The sequence below is a fragment of the Catharus ustulatus genome, chromosome 7, assembly GCF_009819885.2.
Source record: "Catharus ustulatus isolate bCatUst1 chromosome 7, bCatUst1.pri.v2, whole genome shotgun sequence".
NCBI lineage: Eukaryota > Metazoa > Chordata > Aves > Passeriformes > Turdidae > Catharus > Catharus ustulatus.
Genome location: NC_046227.1, coordinates 18,817,211 through 18,835,061, shown reverse-complemented (window position 1 = coordinate 18,835,061; position 17,851 = coordinate 18,817,211). Strand labels below are relative to the sequence as shown.

The window sequence follows — 17,851 nt, the reverse complement described above, 5'->3', positions numbered from 1 at the left end:
TATTGTTTTCCACAATTAACTGAATGCACAGAGGGGACTGAGGTGTTTATTGCCAGCGATGCTGCTCGCTATGTTTCATGCTGCTAGCAAGAGTTTTATTTCAAAAGCTCACTAAACACTACCCTTCTCCCGGGCACCGCTCCTGGAGCCCCCGGGCCGCGCCCGCCCTGAGGGGCCGGCACGCGCCGCCTCACGGGCCCGAGCGCCGCCCCGCCGCGGCTCCGTGTGGGGCCGCTGCCGCCCCCGCGCTCGGCCCCGCCGGGCCAGGGGCCGCTGGCCCAGCTGCTCAGCCGTGCCGAGACAGAGCGAGCGCTGTCCCTCAGGTGTGCCCAGCTCCCGCCAGGTCTCCGGCCCTGTGGGGGTCGCACCCTCAACCGAGAGGGGCTTCGAAATGGCGTTCGCCATTTGCCCTGCAGTGCTCTGGCGCTCAGAGCCGGGCAGGGGGTGTCACTTCTCTAGCGAGTCGCTGCTGGCAGGGCTTGTCACTGTCGCCGGGAGCCTGTCTTGGCCCCAGCGAAGTCTGGTCCCAGCCCCGCGGACTTAGGCGGGGAAGGGAGGTGGCCTCAGCCCCGCTGAGGTGGCTCTGGGCTGCCTGGGGACACGGGCGGCAGCGCCGGTAGGAGCACTGCTGAGGTACCCCGCCTCCGAGAGGCCGGCCAGCTGAACATGTTTTTCCCAAATCATAGGTAAGGAACGCTCAGGAAAAAAAAATCTCCATGATTAAAAATGGCAGAAGATACTACAAGGCAAGAAGTAAGTAGGCGTGACACGGAATTCACGCCCATCGGGACAAGGCTATGAATAACTGAAGAAAAGTTTCTGTAAGTTCCCTAAATAGATCTGGTTCTAGTGTATAGTATTTCCTTAAGCAACTGATAGTAACTAGTGGACCATAATATACATTGTAAATACTATGATAACACTTGACAAATTCATTTAAGCAACTCTTCCTCCTGGGTACATACAGGTATGCAATTATTAGCAAAAAAAAAGAAAGGTACTGTTATCCATAGACAGTGCTGCACACAGACTGAGACAAGGCTAACTTAAAATGTCTTTCTATTTATTTCTCTGAAGTGGTGCACTTATTTTTGTGAATACAAAATGGTTTTTAGTTTTCATTTTTAAAAGCTGGGTTTTCTCACTTCATTTGCCCCTTCAAAAGCTGCACTCTTGGAATTTCAGTTCATTGCAGTGAAGAACAAGGATCAGTGTTTTGATGTTTTCTGGAATTATTAGGTGGAAAATTATGTTCTTGTACAGAAATTTCAGTTAGCATGATGTATAGTAATGGAGGTCACTGTCAGCAAGTTGGATGCAGTTACTGAGGGGTTTTTTCTGTCAAAAGCAGTAAATCGTATCATAACCTACTGTGGAGTCTTGTAGAATATGTTCTGAAATCACATAATATCCCTTTTTATATTCCCAGATTGAAGCCCAGCTCATTATTAATGTCAAATTCAAAATGTAATGCAGTTAATATTCCAACTTTGTAGAATTTAATCCTTCAAATGTTAATCAAGTTGGTGTGGATTACTGACAGTGTAGCACAAAAATAAAAATAGAGTTCACCTAATTTTTATTCAAACAATAAAAATGTGGCTTGAACCAAGCAGAGCTATTTTTCCTTTGGGCTAAGATTTTCATATAGTTATCTGGCTAGGAATCAAGGTAGATATAGATTTCTAAAAGCCATTTCAGACCCTTTTAAAATGGGAAGTCAGTTTAAGTACAAATGGATTGTTTTAGAAACAGGAAAAATACGAACTTCTGTGCTGATATGTGCTGCTCCATGGTATTCCATGGTTAGGAAGCTGTAGGAACATTATCTGCAGGACTATGTTTGTCTGTGTTGAAGAGCAAGCCACTGGGTGATTCCTTCCTCAGTGTCATGTGCTGCCCTCTTGATGTGCAGAGTAAGTGAATTATCCAGTACCATCCAAAATCGTTATTAGAAGAAATATTGTATCTGTATTATTGACTTTCTAACTACAGAGAACAGGGATTTAGTTAGCAGTGCAGTGGCTATTTGGTTGCTTTAAGAACTTGCAGGTCTGGTTTTGCAGCGTTTTTGCCAAATGCTTTCACAATAAAAAGTTCATTGGACAAAGACAATGATTCTCGCTGTGCTAATGCCTGGAGAGCCTCGCTAACAAGGGACTCCTGAGTGCAGGCTTTTCTGGGGGAGAGAAACATTTTGTGTTACAAAGACAGAAGTTACTGTCATTACCAGCCCTCTGGCCACTGAGAAACTGGATGAGAGGGGAGTAATGAATCAAGTGCTGATGCAGTGTACTGTGAGAGTAATCAAAGAACATTTGTGTATAGGAAGGGGGCTTGAAGTCCTTAAAGTTATCATAACGATTTGCTTTTGTTCTGCTTAAAGGTTTGGTCGGTGGTTTTTGTTGTTTGGGGTTTTTTTAACCTAGCCCTAGTTTTAGGTTGTCATCTGAACACTTAGTGAGATACATTCTGTGCCTGTAACTTCCCCGTTCATTAGTTTTTACAAACTTACCACCTCTAGAAGTGAATTCTCATGATCCAAGGAAATACTAGGTAGGAGGGCCTGTGGATTGGTAACAGAAGAGGAGAAGGGGGAGGGAAAGCCTCATACAACCCTAAGCATAACTGGACAGTGAACAGTCAACTTTTCACCAGTCTACTCTGCAGCTGAACTTCAGTAATGTAGAGCCAGGGAACAGAAAGACATCTTGGGCTTGGTTGCTGTAGGGAAGTTGGGAATGCTGTGCACCTGCAGGAAGAATCAGCATTTCATTCAGTAGGATTTTTTCTTTTGTTGTTACTGTTTAGTTCCTTTTCCTGAGTTTAAAATGAACTGTACTGCAGCAGAATAAACAAGCTGCAGTGGGGCTGGCAATCATCCAGGACACAATTTCAGAGTGGCATTTTTAGTAAAGGCTCCTGTATTACAGGTGAAAATATGGAGGCATACTCCTCATAGTGCTAACCTGAGGAATCCAACATGAGGACTCCTTTGCTGTGATGGATTATGTCTCAGCTGTCTGATAAAGCCATGTAGCTCCTAAAATGGAGAGGGGTTTAGGGGATAGGAAAAAGGTAAGGGAGCCTGCAGCAGGAGAATCTAAAAGGACAGAAGAGTGCACAGTGAGGGTGATGTCACCTGGGGGGTTACAGTGTACAGCTGAAGGAAGTATCCATTCCTCTGTTTGTGGACAGTGGGGCAACTCCTCTTCAGGTGGAAATGGAGATGGATAAATAAAATGCATTACATCCATTTTCCACTAGTTCCCTCCTAACTTGTTCTGCTTTTTATACATCTTTCGCATCTCTGCACCACTCTTATTTGTTGTAACACATCACCGTATCAGAAATCTGAAAAATAATTTGAGAAACCTCCATTGTTTATTTGTGCAAAATCACTGCAAGCAATGTTTTCCTCCTTGGGAAAGATAACTTCTCTGAATAATGCATTGTATAAGGTCATACATGCTTTCCTGTTGCCAAAGCTGAAAAGCTGTATGACTGTAGCTAGAGTAGCACTGCTATGGAATAAATGACTGACAGTATAAGGCTGAGCTTTTTCATCTGAATGCTACACAGTAGGAAAAGCTCTGTTGAACACAGCTGAGAATTGGCCTGTGTTAATGGCATGTGGTGAGGGGGAGGAAGTAGGATATTTTTCATTCACTGGTGCTGCTGCTTTGTAAGGAGCAAGTCATGTCAGTACCTTCCTGCTGACTGGTCCTTTTTCTCTACTCCTCATCTAGCTTCTGCCTCAGACATGGCCTCTATCCTGCTGTGTGCAGAGGGAGTACTGATACTATATGTGGAAAAAGGAGACATTTGCAGAACTATCTGTATGAAAACAGTGGACTAAGCTAATTTTACAATATTTCTTAAGAAATAGATGAAAATTCAGGAAAATCAATTCATCTCCTGAAGCATGGTAGCATACTGACTGTGGAGACGTGCATTCAGTACACTGGGGAGTGTGGAATATGTTCAGCCCAATTGAAATAATGGCATAATTACTGCTATCAGTCTCTTCAGGCAGCTGTTTTCCTAATATTCTGCATGGGCATGTTTTGGGGTTTTTTTTCTGTTTTACTTTGACCTTTCTCACTTTACACACACTTTCCACAATTTACAAGAATATTTCATCTCCTCCAGTCTCATGCCACTACTGCAGTAGAAATAATAGGGAATCATTTATCCCTCTAATTCACAGAGCAATCAATGCTTGTTTGAATCTTCAGCAGTAACCCCTGGAGATTTCTGTAGTAAGCAACCTGAAACACTTGAAAGGGATATCATTTCCATAGGGGTCAGTGTTCATGGCTGAAAGCTTCAACAATGTATTAAGCTGGGCATTTTGGTGAGGAAAAAAAGAAAAAATATCTGCTTGTATTTAACCTGAGCTGAATTATTATTCCCACATCGTGTGCAATGACTGAAAATAATGTGTTAAATAGCAAGGTTGACTCTGTAAAGCAGATAGTAGCTCCATTAATGAACACATGCTTTCTGCCTTGTATGTACCTGGAACTAATATTAATCTCTGTAATTTAGGAGCTGATTGTCCATCTTCCTTTGTGTCTAAAGGTGGGAACCAGCCGCTTTACTTTTGGCTGCCAGAGATTCAAACCTGGAGAGAGCTGAGATTAAGGTATAAGAAAGAGAGATGAATTCCAAGTAAGGGGAAGTATTTTAAGTGAGGAAGTTGAATTTCTTGGTCCCCAGTTTCCCAGAGGCACCATTCAGACAAAGACTTTATTTTCCTGAGTGATGCTCCACTCCAGGTTCCATATGCTAGTCCTGTTTTCTTATTGTTATGAATGTCAGTTTAAATGTCCAACTTCCATCTGGATATTCATGTTGGAATACTTAAAAGGAGTCCTGTGTCTCCTACTCCCAGAATTAGGAACCTAACATCTAGATGGAACAGTCTGAAGTGCCTGAACAGATAATGTAATTTTCTGAATGCTGTCCTAATCATTAGTGTCTGCTTTATGGCATTGAAGTAATAATAAGAATTCTGCAGAACAGAATACAGAGAAACTAGAAAATTCTCTCTTGAGAGGACAAATTGGTGTCAATATCTTCTTTTGTCCTGGCACGGTTTCTAATGTTGGTTGGTACTTCCTAGTTGCTATCAGCAGTATCCACAGGCACAAAGTTCTGTAAAAGAAGTTCCAGCCTTTGCCCAGATATGTGTAGCTTTCATTCCTGTTGTGCTATGTCGTATTCAAACTGAATTGGATGACCCAATTTTAAACCTGAAATATAGTATGAACCTAGAGACTGTCAGTGCAGTTGTAAGTTGCTCAAAGAGCGCATCTACAATGTTAGGTACAAAAAGCTGGAGGCCAAAACAGTATATTGGAAGCACATTAAAGGTTAATGACTGAAAAGAGAGGTGACCAGTGGGATGGGAATGCAACCACCATAAAATAAAAATCTGATTTTTCCATTTTAGTCAAATTCTACATTGTGAGAGACTGGTATGAAGGCAGTTTAAGGAACCATGTTCACCATTCCCTTGCATTACAATGAAACACTCTCCTGCTTCTGTCCATATGCCATTTAGTGTTCAAAATACATCAACTGAGCTAAGTTTCCTTTACAAACTAAATCAGACTGTAAGCTTTGTATTTCTGTTTCATTCATCGTGTGCTTTTGAGGCCTCCTCATGTTCTTGTTAATAATTCAGCCTTTGCCTATTCCAGGTTTATTGCTCAGAGGCAGTACCTTTTGCTGAGTTGAGCATATGGCTGACAGGAGCTATGTCAGGTAAGTTACACAACCTTTAGTTTTTCACTTAGTTTCTTTTGTTGTTAGTCAGCTTTGGAATAGAATATAATGCAGTAGGTTTGTAACAACTGGTAGCTTGGGTAGCCTGTTACTTTGAAATATCTGGAAAAATGCCAAAGAGCTCAAGTGTCTTGAAGTCCATCAAGCTTTTGCTTTTTCTGTTTCTTGTTGCAACAGATGAGAACACAGAAAGTCCTGAAGCAAACTGTATTAGGTAAGAAAGTTTTTAAATGTCATCATCTGTGGCATCCTGGAGACTAAACTAAATTTGTTGTTCTGACTCACTTCAACAAAATAGACAAATCCTTGTGTCATTCTGCTAACATGTCATAATTGTCTTAGAGATGTCAGCTGGTATCTAGGGACTGTTCCTCTGCTTGGAGCTGTATTTATTAATATTTTTCTTTCTTTTTTCTTTCTCATGTAATGAAATTAAGCTATTGAACTGGCAAAATAGCTGATTCCTGATTTCATCTTAATGCCAAGAACACTGTGAAAGTTATGGAGAACATGTAATTAAATATAACAGTTACTGACAGTTGTTGCTTTGCAAAGATTTTTCTGTAACAGCCCAGCCGTACTTGATAGGTTGCACTAGAGGTGCAATTCCATTTGCGAACATTCCCTAAGGGTAGAACTGTCCTTGCGATTTTGGGCTTTTTCAGCCCCTTCTCTTTCTACTGCAGTTCAGAAAGTGCTTGCTGGAGAGAGACTTTTGAACTGAGTAGTATGTGGTCATACCACAGAGATACAACTCTCTGTGACTTGGTAAAATTGTTTAGTATATTTTTTAGGTAACTCTTAAGTCACCTCTGAAAGAAAATTCAGTGCTTGGTTTCTACAGGCCTTACCTGTTAGCTTTCTTCAAAAGAGTGATTTTTATAAACTGCATCTTAAAGGTTGTTAGTTTTGACTTGGGAGTTTGTAGTGTTGATAGTTATGATGTGGGGCAGTGCCTAGAGTATTGGAGGAGGAATAAGGTTTTACAACCTTGATATAATGAGAAAGGATGAATTGTGAAAAGTGCAGTCTGTACTGCTTTCATTATAACTCCTGTCTGAAGAATTGACTCATGGTATACCTTTTCCTGCTTGGGTTCTTTGCCAAAGAAATAAAATGGTAGCTTTCTTTCTCAGCAGGATTCATGGCCCTGTCAGTGTCAACCTATTGTGAAATGAAGCCTCGGGATTTCATTATCAAAAATTCTAAAAAACAAAGTCAGTTCACTGAAAGTATTAATGCTGTGGGTAATAATTTCTGGTTAAGGATTTGCACATTTTAAGTGTTAGCTCTTTTGAAAAGCCCAAAATTCTTGCATGGAATAGCTGTGTGTGTGTACAGTAACAAGAATAGCTCTTTTGAAGTCATTGTTATAACGGAGCTAATGACAAGACAGTTGGCACTGTCGCGCTAAGGTGATCTTCACCCTTGCAAGACAAAATATAGTTAGATGAGCGCAATTTTTGCAGCAATACGCAGTTATCCATGTGTATAAAAGATTTGACTCCTGTTTGCTAGCAGATGCCTGTGTCCTTGACAAAGCTGGTTTTGCAAGATAGATACATCTATAGAATGATTTGTAGTATATGCCACAGCTTCTTCTCCAAAATGCTTTGTGACTTGGAAACATAAATGTTTTGGGGACTGTGTGGAGGATCTTGTGGAGTACAACGATGATCTCTTACTGGTGAGGTTGCCGTAAGCCCAAGGTGTATCAGATTGTCAGAGCACCAAGCAAATGTTCTACTCTATCCTTGACACAGTTCTGGCTCTACAGTGGAGGCTGTACTGAACTTGTAGGTATGCAGTTGTGCCTTACCTTTGGTGCCTTCCCATCCTTTCCACTTTCATACATTTGGACTCAGATATGTGGGTCTCAGATAAAGCTTTTTAACTCTATTTGAGGAATCTGCATCTCCTTGTTCCAGGTGCTCTTTTTCTACCTGTGGCTTTAAGGAAATAGAAGTTTTTTACAGAACAGTTTTTTAGGAGGACTTTGTGTCACTAATAAGCATCATACTGGAAATGTTTTGGTAAAGACTTTATAATATCCTACAGTGGGAAAGGTATCTTGAAAAGGGGAGGTCACTTGTTTTACCATGAGCAGCTGAAGTACAGCTGTAAGCAAACACTAAATAAAGATTTGAGATTCATATGGAAATGATGTGTTGTGTATAAAAATAGGTACAAGAAAGTAGAGGCATCTCTGGCACTTTTTTGTGGACAATAAAGGAAAACAGAAATATTTAAGGAATATTTTCTCCTGGCACTGGAATCGGAAACAACAGAAAATGCTGCTTAAAACAGTTTGGAAGAGTGCTGTCTCCACTCGTTATGATTTCCTGTGTAGGTATAGAACTAGAAGACTGGTCCTGATCCCAAAGGGAATCTCATCTTTACACTTCACTGCTTCTTGGAAAAAGAAAAATCCCGTCCATCGTTTCGTTTCCTAAATACTTACCTGCACAAGCAGAATTTACTGAACTCTTAGGTGGGAAGTTTCCTGATTTCTAGTAGTGTTCTCTGCTACTTCTGACCTCAGCTTAGGCATTGTTCAAATGTGACAGAAAGAGGAAAATGGTTAATGGTAGTTCACTGTAAGAATAATTTTTTCTGTTAGTCTTTGGTGACCAATGCTGTTGAGAGTTCTCATTTCTTCTGTGGTCTTCCTTCTTCTGCTATTCTCTGTTACCATACCAGCCTAGCATGAACAGAAAAGTAGAAATTAACTGTGTTTTAATTTGGGCCTGAAAGACAGGACAAACATTTTCAATAACTCTCCCTCTCGCTCAACCCTCTCCCTCAACCCTCTCCCTCTCTCCTTTTTTATTGTTTGTAAGTATGTACAGAATATATACAAAATTTTAACACAAAGAATTACTATGAAAAAAATAAAATTGGAAATGGAGAAGTAGCTTAGTGTGGTGCAGTGATTTCTCAGAGAAAAGGTTACCTGTAGGATTAAGCCATCCTGAAAGTCAGTCCTCTGAACATACCAAGACTCTGGCTGATGGTAGAAAATGATTTTCATGCAAATGCTTAGCACTGCAAATTTTGCAGGATCTGTCATCCTACTGAGGCATTTGTTTTAAAAAATATTTTTTAAAGCTGTAATTCCATGTAAGTGAGGTTTTTTATTCAGAAAAAGGAGAAATTGTTGTGAAGTTTCCTGTCCTGGTTACTGCATACTTTTTAATACCTTGAAAAGTATTAAAACCTGGAGAGCAGAAGTCATTCTCCTTCAGGGTTCTGCAAGTTTCTGATCTCTAAATATGTTAGTGGACAGTCTGGATGTAACTAATATTCACTGAGCTCCTCTCTGCCTTGGGATAATCCCATTATGTTCAAGTATGTCCATACAACTTGTTGCTGAGCTATCACTCTGTTTGCTCTACAGAATTGGTATAAAATCTGTTCTGAAAGAAAAAAAAATCAAAAACCTTATTTCTGATATTGAAAGAATGCAATATTGCCTTTGGTAGCAGTTTTCCTGAATATATGGGAAATAAACTTAGTGCATAAAGCAGGAGAGTTGTAAAACATGTAGAGTGGGGTGGCCGTTTTCATGTCTCCTGGTATATTTTTACACTGTACTTTAAACCTACTGGAAGGATAAATGATAGATGTGATTAATTCCAATTCTCTTGAAAGAAGAGGGCATGTTTGGTGCACATCTTGTTGTCTCCACTTGTTCTCTCATCATTTCTGTCAGTAGTTACATGGATGATCTTTATAACTTGTGTTTAGCCTGTGAAATGGATATAAAGACCTGTCAGACTACCTTTTCCAATACATTTTCTACTGAGGAAACAATCCTAATGTAAATGTCATCTGTGGTATGAGCAACTGTAGCAGATGGAGCAGTGAATTAATGGTTCTGAGAGTCAAGCCAGGAGAGATGATGCGATAAATACAGTAGATAAAGTGCATAATTCAAAAAACTTCCTGTGATTAAAAAGGAATCCCAGGAAAAAGAGTGTATCTTCAAAAGTTAAGAGTATTTAAAAATCACTTTATCTTTTTTACTTTTAGAAAATTATTAGAAATCATTTACAACTATGTTAATGGGGAAAATTCCCCATTAATTAAATTAAAAGGATATTTTTCAGCTGTTGATCTTACATTGTTTTGTAATGAACGTTTTATATATGCCAAAAGGCAAGCAATTTGTTTATAAGCTACATCTAGTATGATGCTTCATGGTTTGTGGTGAGACACTGTCTTATGAGTGTAAAACTAAACTGATTGCTGTATTGAAAACAGTGTATATTGTCATCAAATGAGGAGAAAGGACTGGTGTTAGAGAGACTTGAATTTAACAAGTGCTAATATGTAGGAAAGTGATGTTAGTGGAACTCTCTTGCTGATGCTTGTTTTATTGCTCTAGAAGCAATTTATATGCTGGCAGATGTTTTGGAGGCTATGCGGAAGTCAGCTAACAATAAATTAAAGAAATGTGTGGATGAGGCTAAGTTGCTTCTCACTAGTGACAGTTTGAACTCTTTGCAGTTTCAGGAGTGAAGGACTATGGTGACTGACCATAATAATACTAGATATTGTAATGCAGAGAAGCTAATTGATTTAATAGCTGGGAAAAAGGTGATAATATGGTGATTTCTGTTTGTTTAAGGTTGCTCAGCTGAGAACTTCACAGAATTCAGCAGCACTCCCAAGAAAATATGTTTGCTTTCATGTTCCCTCATAGCAACAAATTGGCTGGTGTGAAAAAAACACCTCTTGACCAATCTGCCAAAAGGTCTTTGGAATAGAAAATTCATCCACTGTCTGGGCTGGAAAGTGAGCATTCTTTGTGACAGGCTGAAAGACTGGGGATGAAACATACACAAGGAACACCTGAGAATGCAATTTTGTGTACTTGTTAAATCAGATAAAGTGCTTTCTCTGTAAACTGTTGAGGTGAAGAATCCACTCTGCTTCCCCGCTTCTTGAATTAGGGTGATTTTTCCATATGTAAAAATTGTGTCCCCATCCAGGGACACATCTTTTACCATCTGATTAGTTCCACAAGAACTGAAATGAAAAACCAGCATTTTAGCCTTCAAGGCTATGCTGTGGACAAGAAGACTGCAATGATGGCATTTCCTCGAGGTGCGCTTCTTGATAAAGCTGTCTTAAAGTTTTGTTGTATTTGCCTCCACATGCTGTAGCGTAGCTTTTATTCTTTATTACATCTGATTTTTCTGATCTTAATTATACATCTGGAGAGATGTGGAAAACATTGTGATAGTGTGAAGTTTTAATGGTGAAAACTTCTGTAAGTTTTGAGTGGTGCACATATATAAATTTTACTTTTACCTGAAATACGAAGTTATCTTTGTAAGTAAACTTTAAATATCTCCTGTACTGTGTTGCACAGGAAAAAGACATTATTAGGAGTGGTTTAGGAGACATTCAGAATTAAATGAAGGAAAGATCTTTGCTAGTCCTTTACTGACAGAAGTGAGAAGGCTGTATTCCTCCTTATTAAAGTCTTGATGACAAATGAGTATGAATATTTCATTAGACAGAAGAATGCTTTGTTAGTGTTCAAGCTTGGTCTTACTCTTGCCTGAATTCCGGAGGCATACAAATCAGAATAATTTTATAATTTGTGGCAAAGACTAATTTTGTTAAATAATGCATACTGAATTGTCAGGATTCTACAGGAGCTGTTTATTTAACAGAAGAAAGAAAATTATTAAACTTGAAATTAGGCTTTGGGAGAGGACTTTTTTAAAAGCTGTCTCTGAAATAAGGTTATACTTTATACAGCGTGGCTTTTTGTGTAAATATATATTGGTTGTCTAAATAATTACTTAACTAAGAACAGAATGTCCTTATGGCCTCAAATGCTTCCTTATTCTGTGTGAAGGAGGAAAAGAAAAAAGAAAAAATCATACAAAAATGAGTTTGCTTGCCTTAAAATATTTGCATAACAAGTTTCAAACTACATTCCTTTTTATTTCAATGAACGTTTTCTATAGAAATGGTGTTAACATAAGAAACTAACAATAAGCATTCTTTTGAGAGTCTGTGAACCCTAACAGTTATAAACAGGTAATGCCGTGGCACATTCATCTTCATTTGTCTTCCTTTTTAGAAGGTGAAAATAGTGATCATGAGAAAAATATATCTGGCTCATGTGGTAATCAGGCTCTTTGATCTCACTGGTTTTGTGTCTTGATACACACTCACGTATCTGTAGATCTGCAGGTCTCACTACTCATTGGCTTGAAAAGTGTGCAAGCTTTTGCATGTTCTGAGGGAGGTTAGCAGAAAAAAGGCTTGAGTGCACTATCAGCAGGCACACTGTGGTGTGAGCTGGGCTGCTCTGTGTGGGCAGATGGGCCAGGAGCCATGGGTGCTAGTGAGACAGCAGGCCTGTGGCCACATTTGAGTGTGGGGCGTCCTGCCAGGACCCCAGGCAGGCATGGGGGCAGGCCCAGGGATGGCAGCCAGTCAGTTGACAGTGCAGTGACAGCCAGGCCAGTCTGGAGGAATAAGGCAGACTCAAGGTCTGTTGAGAAGATTAAGTCTATGGGTTAGTGCTTGGGTCTGGATGAGTGGGGTACATGCTTACGCAGAGACATGGCTGTAGGATAGCCTGGACAGGGACCAAAGACTATAGCCTCTGGTTAAATGCAGCTTTCAAGAGAAGTAAATGCCCTGACACTGCAAGTTTTTGCAAAATAGTTGGGCATTATTCTGGTCTCATTGTTGTAGTTGATAGGCAGTTTTACATGCTGATCTTACTTCAGTCAGAGCTCACATGCCTGTTTGCTGCAGGTCCATTTTCTCCTAATATTTTAGATTCATGAACACCTTCATTATGTCGAGCCCATTCAAGGCTGGAGTCATTCTGGCATGAATGACTTCAGTTGCTGACACAATGTATTGCCTTGTCAAGGATTAATTCTGGATTTTGCTATATTTTCCTTAAGTTCTCTACCAGTGACCTATTTAATTTTTAAACTTGCATGACTGTCTCTTCATCTTTTGGCAGTCACATTTTTAAAGTGTTTTCTTTGTACATGTAGTGAAATTCAAACCTGTAATTTTTTATTTTTTTTTAATGTGGAGTACCGTATTGTTCTGATTTTGCGACATTGCACTGCACTTCCTGCACTGTACTTCCTTTCTACTTCTGAATTAGCAAATGCATCAACTGTTTTAGAATCTGTCATCTGAAAATTTTTATCTTCCTTTTTCACTGACAATCAGTAGTTGAAGATACAGAATGAACTATGGTGTACATGTCCTCATTTTTTCTCCTCCCTTTTTATTCCTGTAGTCTAGGAGGTTTGTGAATAATTACTGAAATCACTGTAGATTTGTGGTCCTTGAAAGCGTTACTGTTCAGAGAACAAGTCAAGCAGGGGCTCTTCTGTCTCTGTAACCTTTTCTGTCTCTATCAGATGGGTTGTTTTTCCCCCTAAAGCTAAGATACGAATTTGCAGTTTCAAAATCATTATTTATTTGTGGCTGACCTTTCTCAGTAGGGATGAGAGGAAAGTGCATGCATAGTCTGTTACGTTATTTCCTAATGTTTGCAGTAGTACCTTTGCTGCCAAACTCATGAGAGTATTGTTTCCCCTGTGTTCTGGACTGAATTAAGCAAGGGATCAGTCTTACCTTTGAAAGGTTTGTTACAGAGCATCCTTCAAAAACAGGATTGTGTGCTAAACCACTAACTTCAGCAACATTCATTATTATTACATGAAGCTTCTGTTAAAAGACTCATTCAACTATGAGGGACATCTTGATCCCATTTATGTCTCTGCTTAAAGGATGGTTGTGAATTTAGAACATGACAAATGTATAAAAAGTAAATATTACCGTTTAGGGAGGCTTTTTTCCCTGAGGTTTGGCCATTTTCAATGTTATGCTTCACAATGGATTAATAGATTGTGAGAAGATGAGTCAAATCTGAATAATCAAGTGTGTTATGGGGTAGGTGAGACTTTTCATATGAAACCTAAAGTCAGTCAACTTCTCCAGAATGTGGAAAGCAATTATTTGATGGACAAACAGATTACTGCCTTTTTAGATAAATGTCTTGTAGTTTGTGTTTTATAGGTGCAGAAAAAGGTGAATTGCCCCTGAGACAGGGATTGATTATGAAGGGGTACATGATCTGAAAAAGAGTTGTGAGTTTATTAGATAAGACCTTTCAGGACTGAACATCCATTCAGGTCTAAATGGATGCAGACTTTAAAAATTCTATTCTCTTTTGACTTTAGGCATCTTAGTAAACTGTATTGTCTTATTATGAATGCAGTAAACTCCTTTTCTGGCTTTTTATGTTGACCTGGTTTAGGTGCAGAGTGATACCTCTGTAGCCAACTGACTTGAAGGAATTTGTGCCTGTAGACTTGCAATCCATAGGTGGTACTGAACTACTTTCAGGCAGCCAGTAACCCAAAATACTTCTTAGATGCTGTAAAAATATGGAGTTGCACAGGTCAATGCACAAACCAATAACTCATTTTCTAAGAAGAGATATTTCCATTGCAGAAGAGGAATCTCTCTGGAATGCTAGTGAGAAGCCCAGGGATTGCAAAGGAGCATGATTAGAGGATATAACTGCCCATTTTACAAACTGGGAGAACAGAGATAGAGAAAAGTGATATTTTTTTTCTGGGATACACACAAAAATATTCTATCTTGATACTTTAGCCCATTGCTGTACCATGCTTTCAGGAGCATGTTTCTTCCACCTCCTTTTGCTTCCCACGTAGTGTTGTCTTCACTAATGTAAAAGTTGTGCAGACTGTTGGGTCCCCATGCCTCTGAGATAATGCCCCATTTTAGAATTACTTCAGTTTTCATTAGTGAATTAACTGAACATATAAATATTTATGACTATCTCAGATGTCTATTACTACAGGAAATAAATGATTCATTATAGAGAATTACCTTTGTACAATTGATACCACAAGGATATCAATCAGATATGGCAATTTCCAAAAACACAGCACAATATTTTTTTTTTTTTTTCTGAGCACCCTCAAGTGAATATCTTGTTAATGCAGCCATTGTTTTTCTAAGCTGAGTAACAAACCTTCCATTATATGAAGAGTAGTGATGGGAGAAGGTCCTTTTACAGAAGTGTGAGTATAGTAAAAGTATATTGACAGCTGGGACAATTCAAGGAATCTATATACAGTATGTAATTTCTCTTTGACACTGGGAAGGTTTTTGTGTAAATCTGTCAGACTAAAAGCATCATTTTGAATGTGGTTTTATTTGCCTTATTTGTTATGCTTCTGTAGATTGGTTGAAATAAACTTTGCACCTGCCAAAAGCTAGAGGGAAAAAAGAACAAAAGGAAAACAAAGAGGAAAAATTAAATTTTGATGACTGAGTGGCATGAAATAAAGGATTGAATAATCAGTGTGACAAATCAGTTATCAAACTTTAAAGTGGGAGGCTGGATTCAGTGGGAGGTTTTGGTCACATAGTATGTTTGAAGAGGAATGACATAGCAAGGCAGACCAGAAGATTAAAGGAAGGAGATTCTTATCAGCCATTTTGAAGGAAAATCAGCCTCTCTCTTAATAAAAAGCCAGCATGCTGCAGAGATCAGGAGGAGGGACTTAGAAAAGAAGAGCAAATGTGTTTCAGTGTAAATGGCAGAAGCTTGAAATAAGAGACTGGAGATGGCTGGTTATAGTGAGAAGCTGAAAGAGTTTGAGATGCCAGGAAGCCGAGACTGAAGTCAAAACAAGATGTCTGTTGGTTTTACTGTTTACTTATATTCCTTGCAATAGCTGAAGTAAAGGGGTTTTCAGACACCGTGTTAAGTCTGTGCATATATTTATTTCACCTCACACATATCTTTAAAAATACCCTTGCTGTGGAGCTAAGAGAGGGTTTCAAGGCATGGGAGAACAAGCTGCCAGCGTGCCTCTCGGCTAACTGAGATAGTCTGCAAAGTCACCTGTCTGATGAAAGAAGCCAAAATGCTTTGAGCTTCAAGGGACACTCACAGCAAACCATGGGGCTGCCTCTGCACTGTTACCTGGCAACAGCTGATGAGACTTCCGAGAGGGCTGTTGCAGTGGGACATTGCTGCAATGTGTAGAGAGTTGTAGCTTGGTGTGTCTGTGTAGGAGACACCTTTTAATAGAAGGTATTACTGTTGAAAGGTACTAGTTTGTCCAACTTGTAAATAGAACCTGAAGCATATATAAAATATGATTTCTGCACTACAGGAGGTGAGTTCTAGTCACGAGTATCTCTTGAGTTCTCTGAACTCCTAGGACTGTATTTGAAATGTAGGCTCTATTTGTAATGCTGTCTTGTAAAAGGAGCATCCTCCTTACACCACATCACTCACACCATATAAAGATATCCATTTTAATTGGATCATGTCTGTTTCTGTTTTGTTCACCATGCTTTTGTGGTGTTTCAGGCTTTGTTCTTTTAGCAGGTACTCTCCGCTTAAACATTAAGTTAGGAACTGGGGCTATTTGCAAAGGGTATCCTTACTAAAGAGGAAATGACCCACTGTCATATGAAGTGATAGAAAATGGCTGAAGGTGAAGCATTGTTAAAAATGTAATACAGTAGATCTTGTTTCATATTGTCTGTACAATCTAATCTACTTTTAGTCTACCTTAACTGATATCTCAGTTCAGTGCTGCTTGTGGTGACATACAACTATTTTATCTATTCTCTTTTTCTGTTTTTTTCAAATGGTAGCACAAAATGTTTTTCTTTTGTGAGTTCTGAAACCCCACAGTATTGAACACAGCTGTTACATAAACTGAACAGTATGTATAAAAGAAAACTAAATAGCTGTGAATGAATTGCTAAAGGCTGATTATTCCAGCTCATAGTTATCCTGTACCCAGTGTGTGATACAGCATTCTTACCTGTCGTATTTTCACTTTGTAAATTAAGTTCAGGCATTCTCTTAAGTTTCTTCCAGACCATCTGCAGAAGCCCAAGAGTTAATCTGGGAGAAAGGCCACTTTGGTACTTTATTCTGTGTTTAAATTCTATTCTGAAAGTTCCTGGGCAATTTTGTCGTTATTAAATTGTTTCTCTTCAAGATCACAGCTCTTGGAGGTGTTAATCTCCTTCAAATCCCCTGAATCAGTAGGAATTGAAATTGATTAGTGCTTCTCAGTGTGAAATAGCTGACAGGAGCAAGCTCTAAGAATTTTTGCTCTTGTCGGTACTGGCACCTATTGTTTCTCCTGGGGTGCCTGTATCTTTTCACATAATGGGATAGCTGAGAATTTTGGTGATGTGTTTTTGTATTAGTGGACATCAGGCCTAAATGTCAATTGTGTAGACTTGTGTGATAAAGATAAATCAAATCTTTCTTATTGATGACCAGATATCAAAATGTGTAGTAAAGTGGACCAAGTTCTAAATTACTCTTCAAATTTATAAGGACAGACATTGTACTAATGTGTTGGATTAATGTCTGAGAGAATTGGAATACTACAGCGATATTGTTTGCTGTTCCCAAGATAGAAAGATAAGAAAAGGTTCACCAGTAGTTATATTGGTTTAAGACATTATTCTTCTTCCTTTATGTTAATATTAACAAATTATAAGGTCTCTTTTGGGTTCAGATAGGAAAAAAAAGTTGTTTTTGTTATTCCCTTAGATTAAGGCATTATTTAATAACATACACAGGTGTAACAGCTCTAAGCTGCTTCTGTGTTTATCACTCTCTATCCTTTTTTATCTGTACCCCCAAAACACTAACTGATTTTCAACTTCACTGTGAGCAGCAGTGGTTACTAGCATTGTCCAGCCACCTTTAGTCACAGAATCACAGAATATTGGAAGGGACCCACAAGGATCACTGAGTCCAGTTCCTGACCCTCCACAGCACCATCCCCAACAGTCACAGCATGTGCCTGAGAGCATTGTCCAAATGCTTCTTGAACTCTGCAGGCTTGGGGCTGTGATCACTTCCATGGGGAGCCTGACCACATGCTGAAGGACCTTTTCCTGATGTCCAACCTAAACCTCCCCTGACACAACTTCAGGCCATTTCCTTGGGTCCTGCCACAGAGAACAGATCAGTGCTGCCTCT

General features: G+C 39.3%; 1 protein-coding gene across 6 annotated transcripts in view; it reads left to right on the top strand.

Moving 5' to 3' along the window:
* Window positions 1-235: 235 nt before the first annotated feature.
* The window catches only part of MYO3B (myosin IIIB), a 220,684-nt gene continuing 203,068 nt past the window's right edge, over window positions 236-17,851 (top strand). For 4 of the 6 annotated variants that reach the window (XM_033065218.1, XM_033065221.1, XM_033065220.2 and 1 more), the window contains exons 1-4: window positions 236-323; window positions 687-821; window positions 5,709-5,772; window positions 5,971-6,007. In XM_033065218.1, the coding sequence (XP_032921109.1) occupies window positions 5,766-5,772; window positions 5,971-6,007 (44 nt within the window). In that variant the 5' untranslated portion in view covers window positions 236-323; window positions 687-821; window positions 5,709-5,765. Of the gene's footprint in view, window positions 324-668; window positions 822-4,634; window positions 4,649-5,708; window positions 5,773-5,970; window positions 6,008-17,851 lie in introns of those variants that run through there. The other 2 variants (XM_033065217.1, XM_033065215.1) reach the window with 2 other exon arrangements.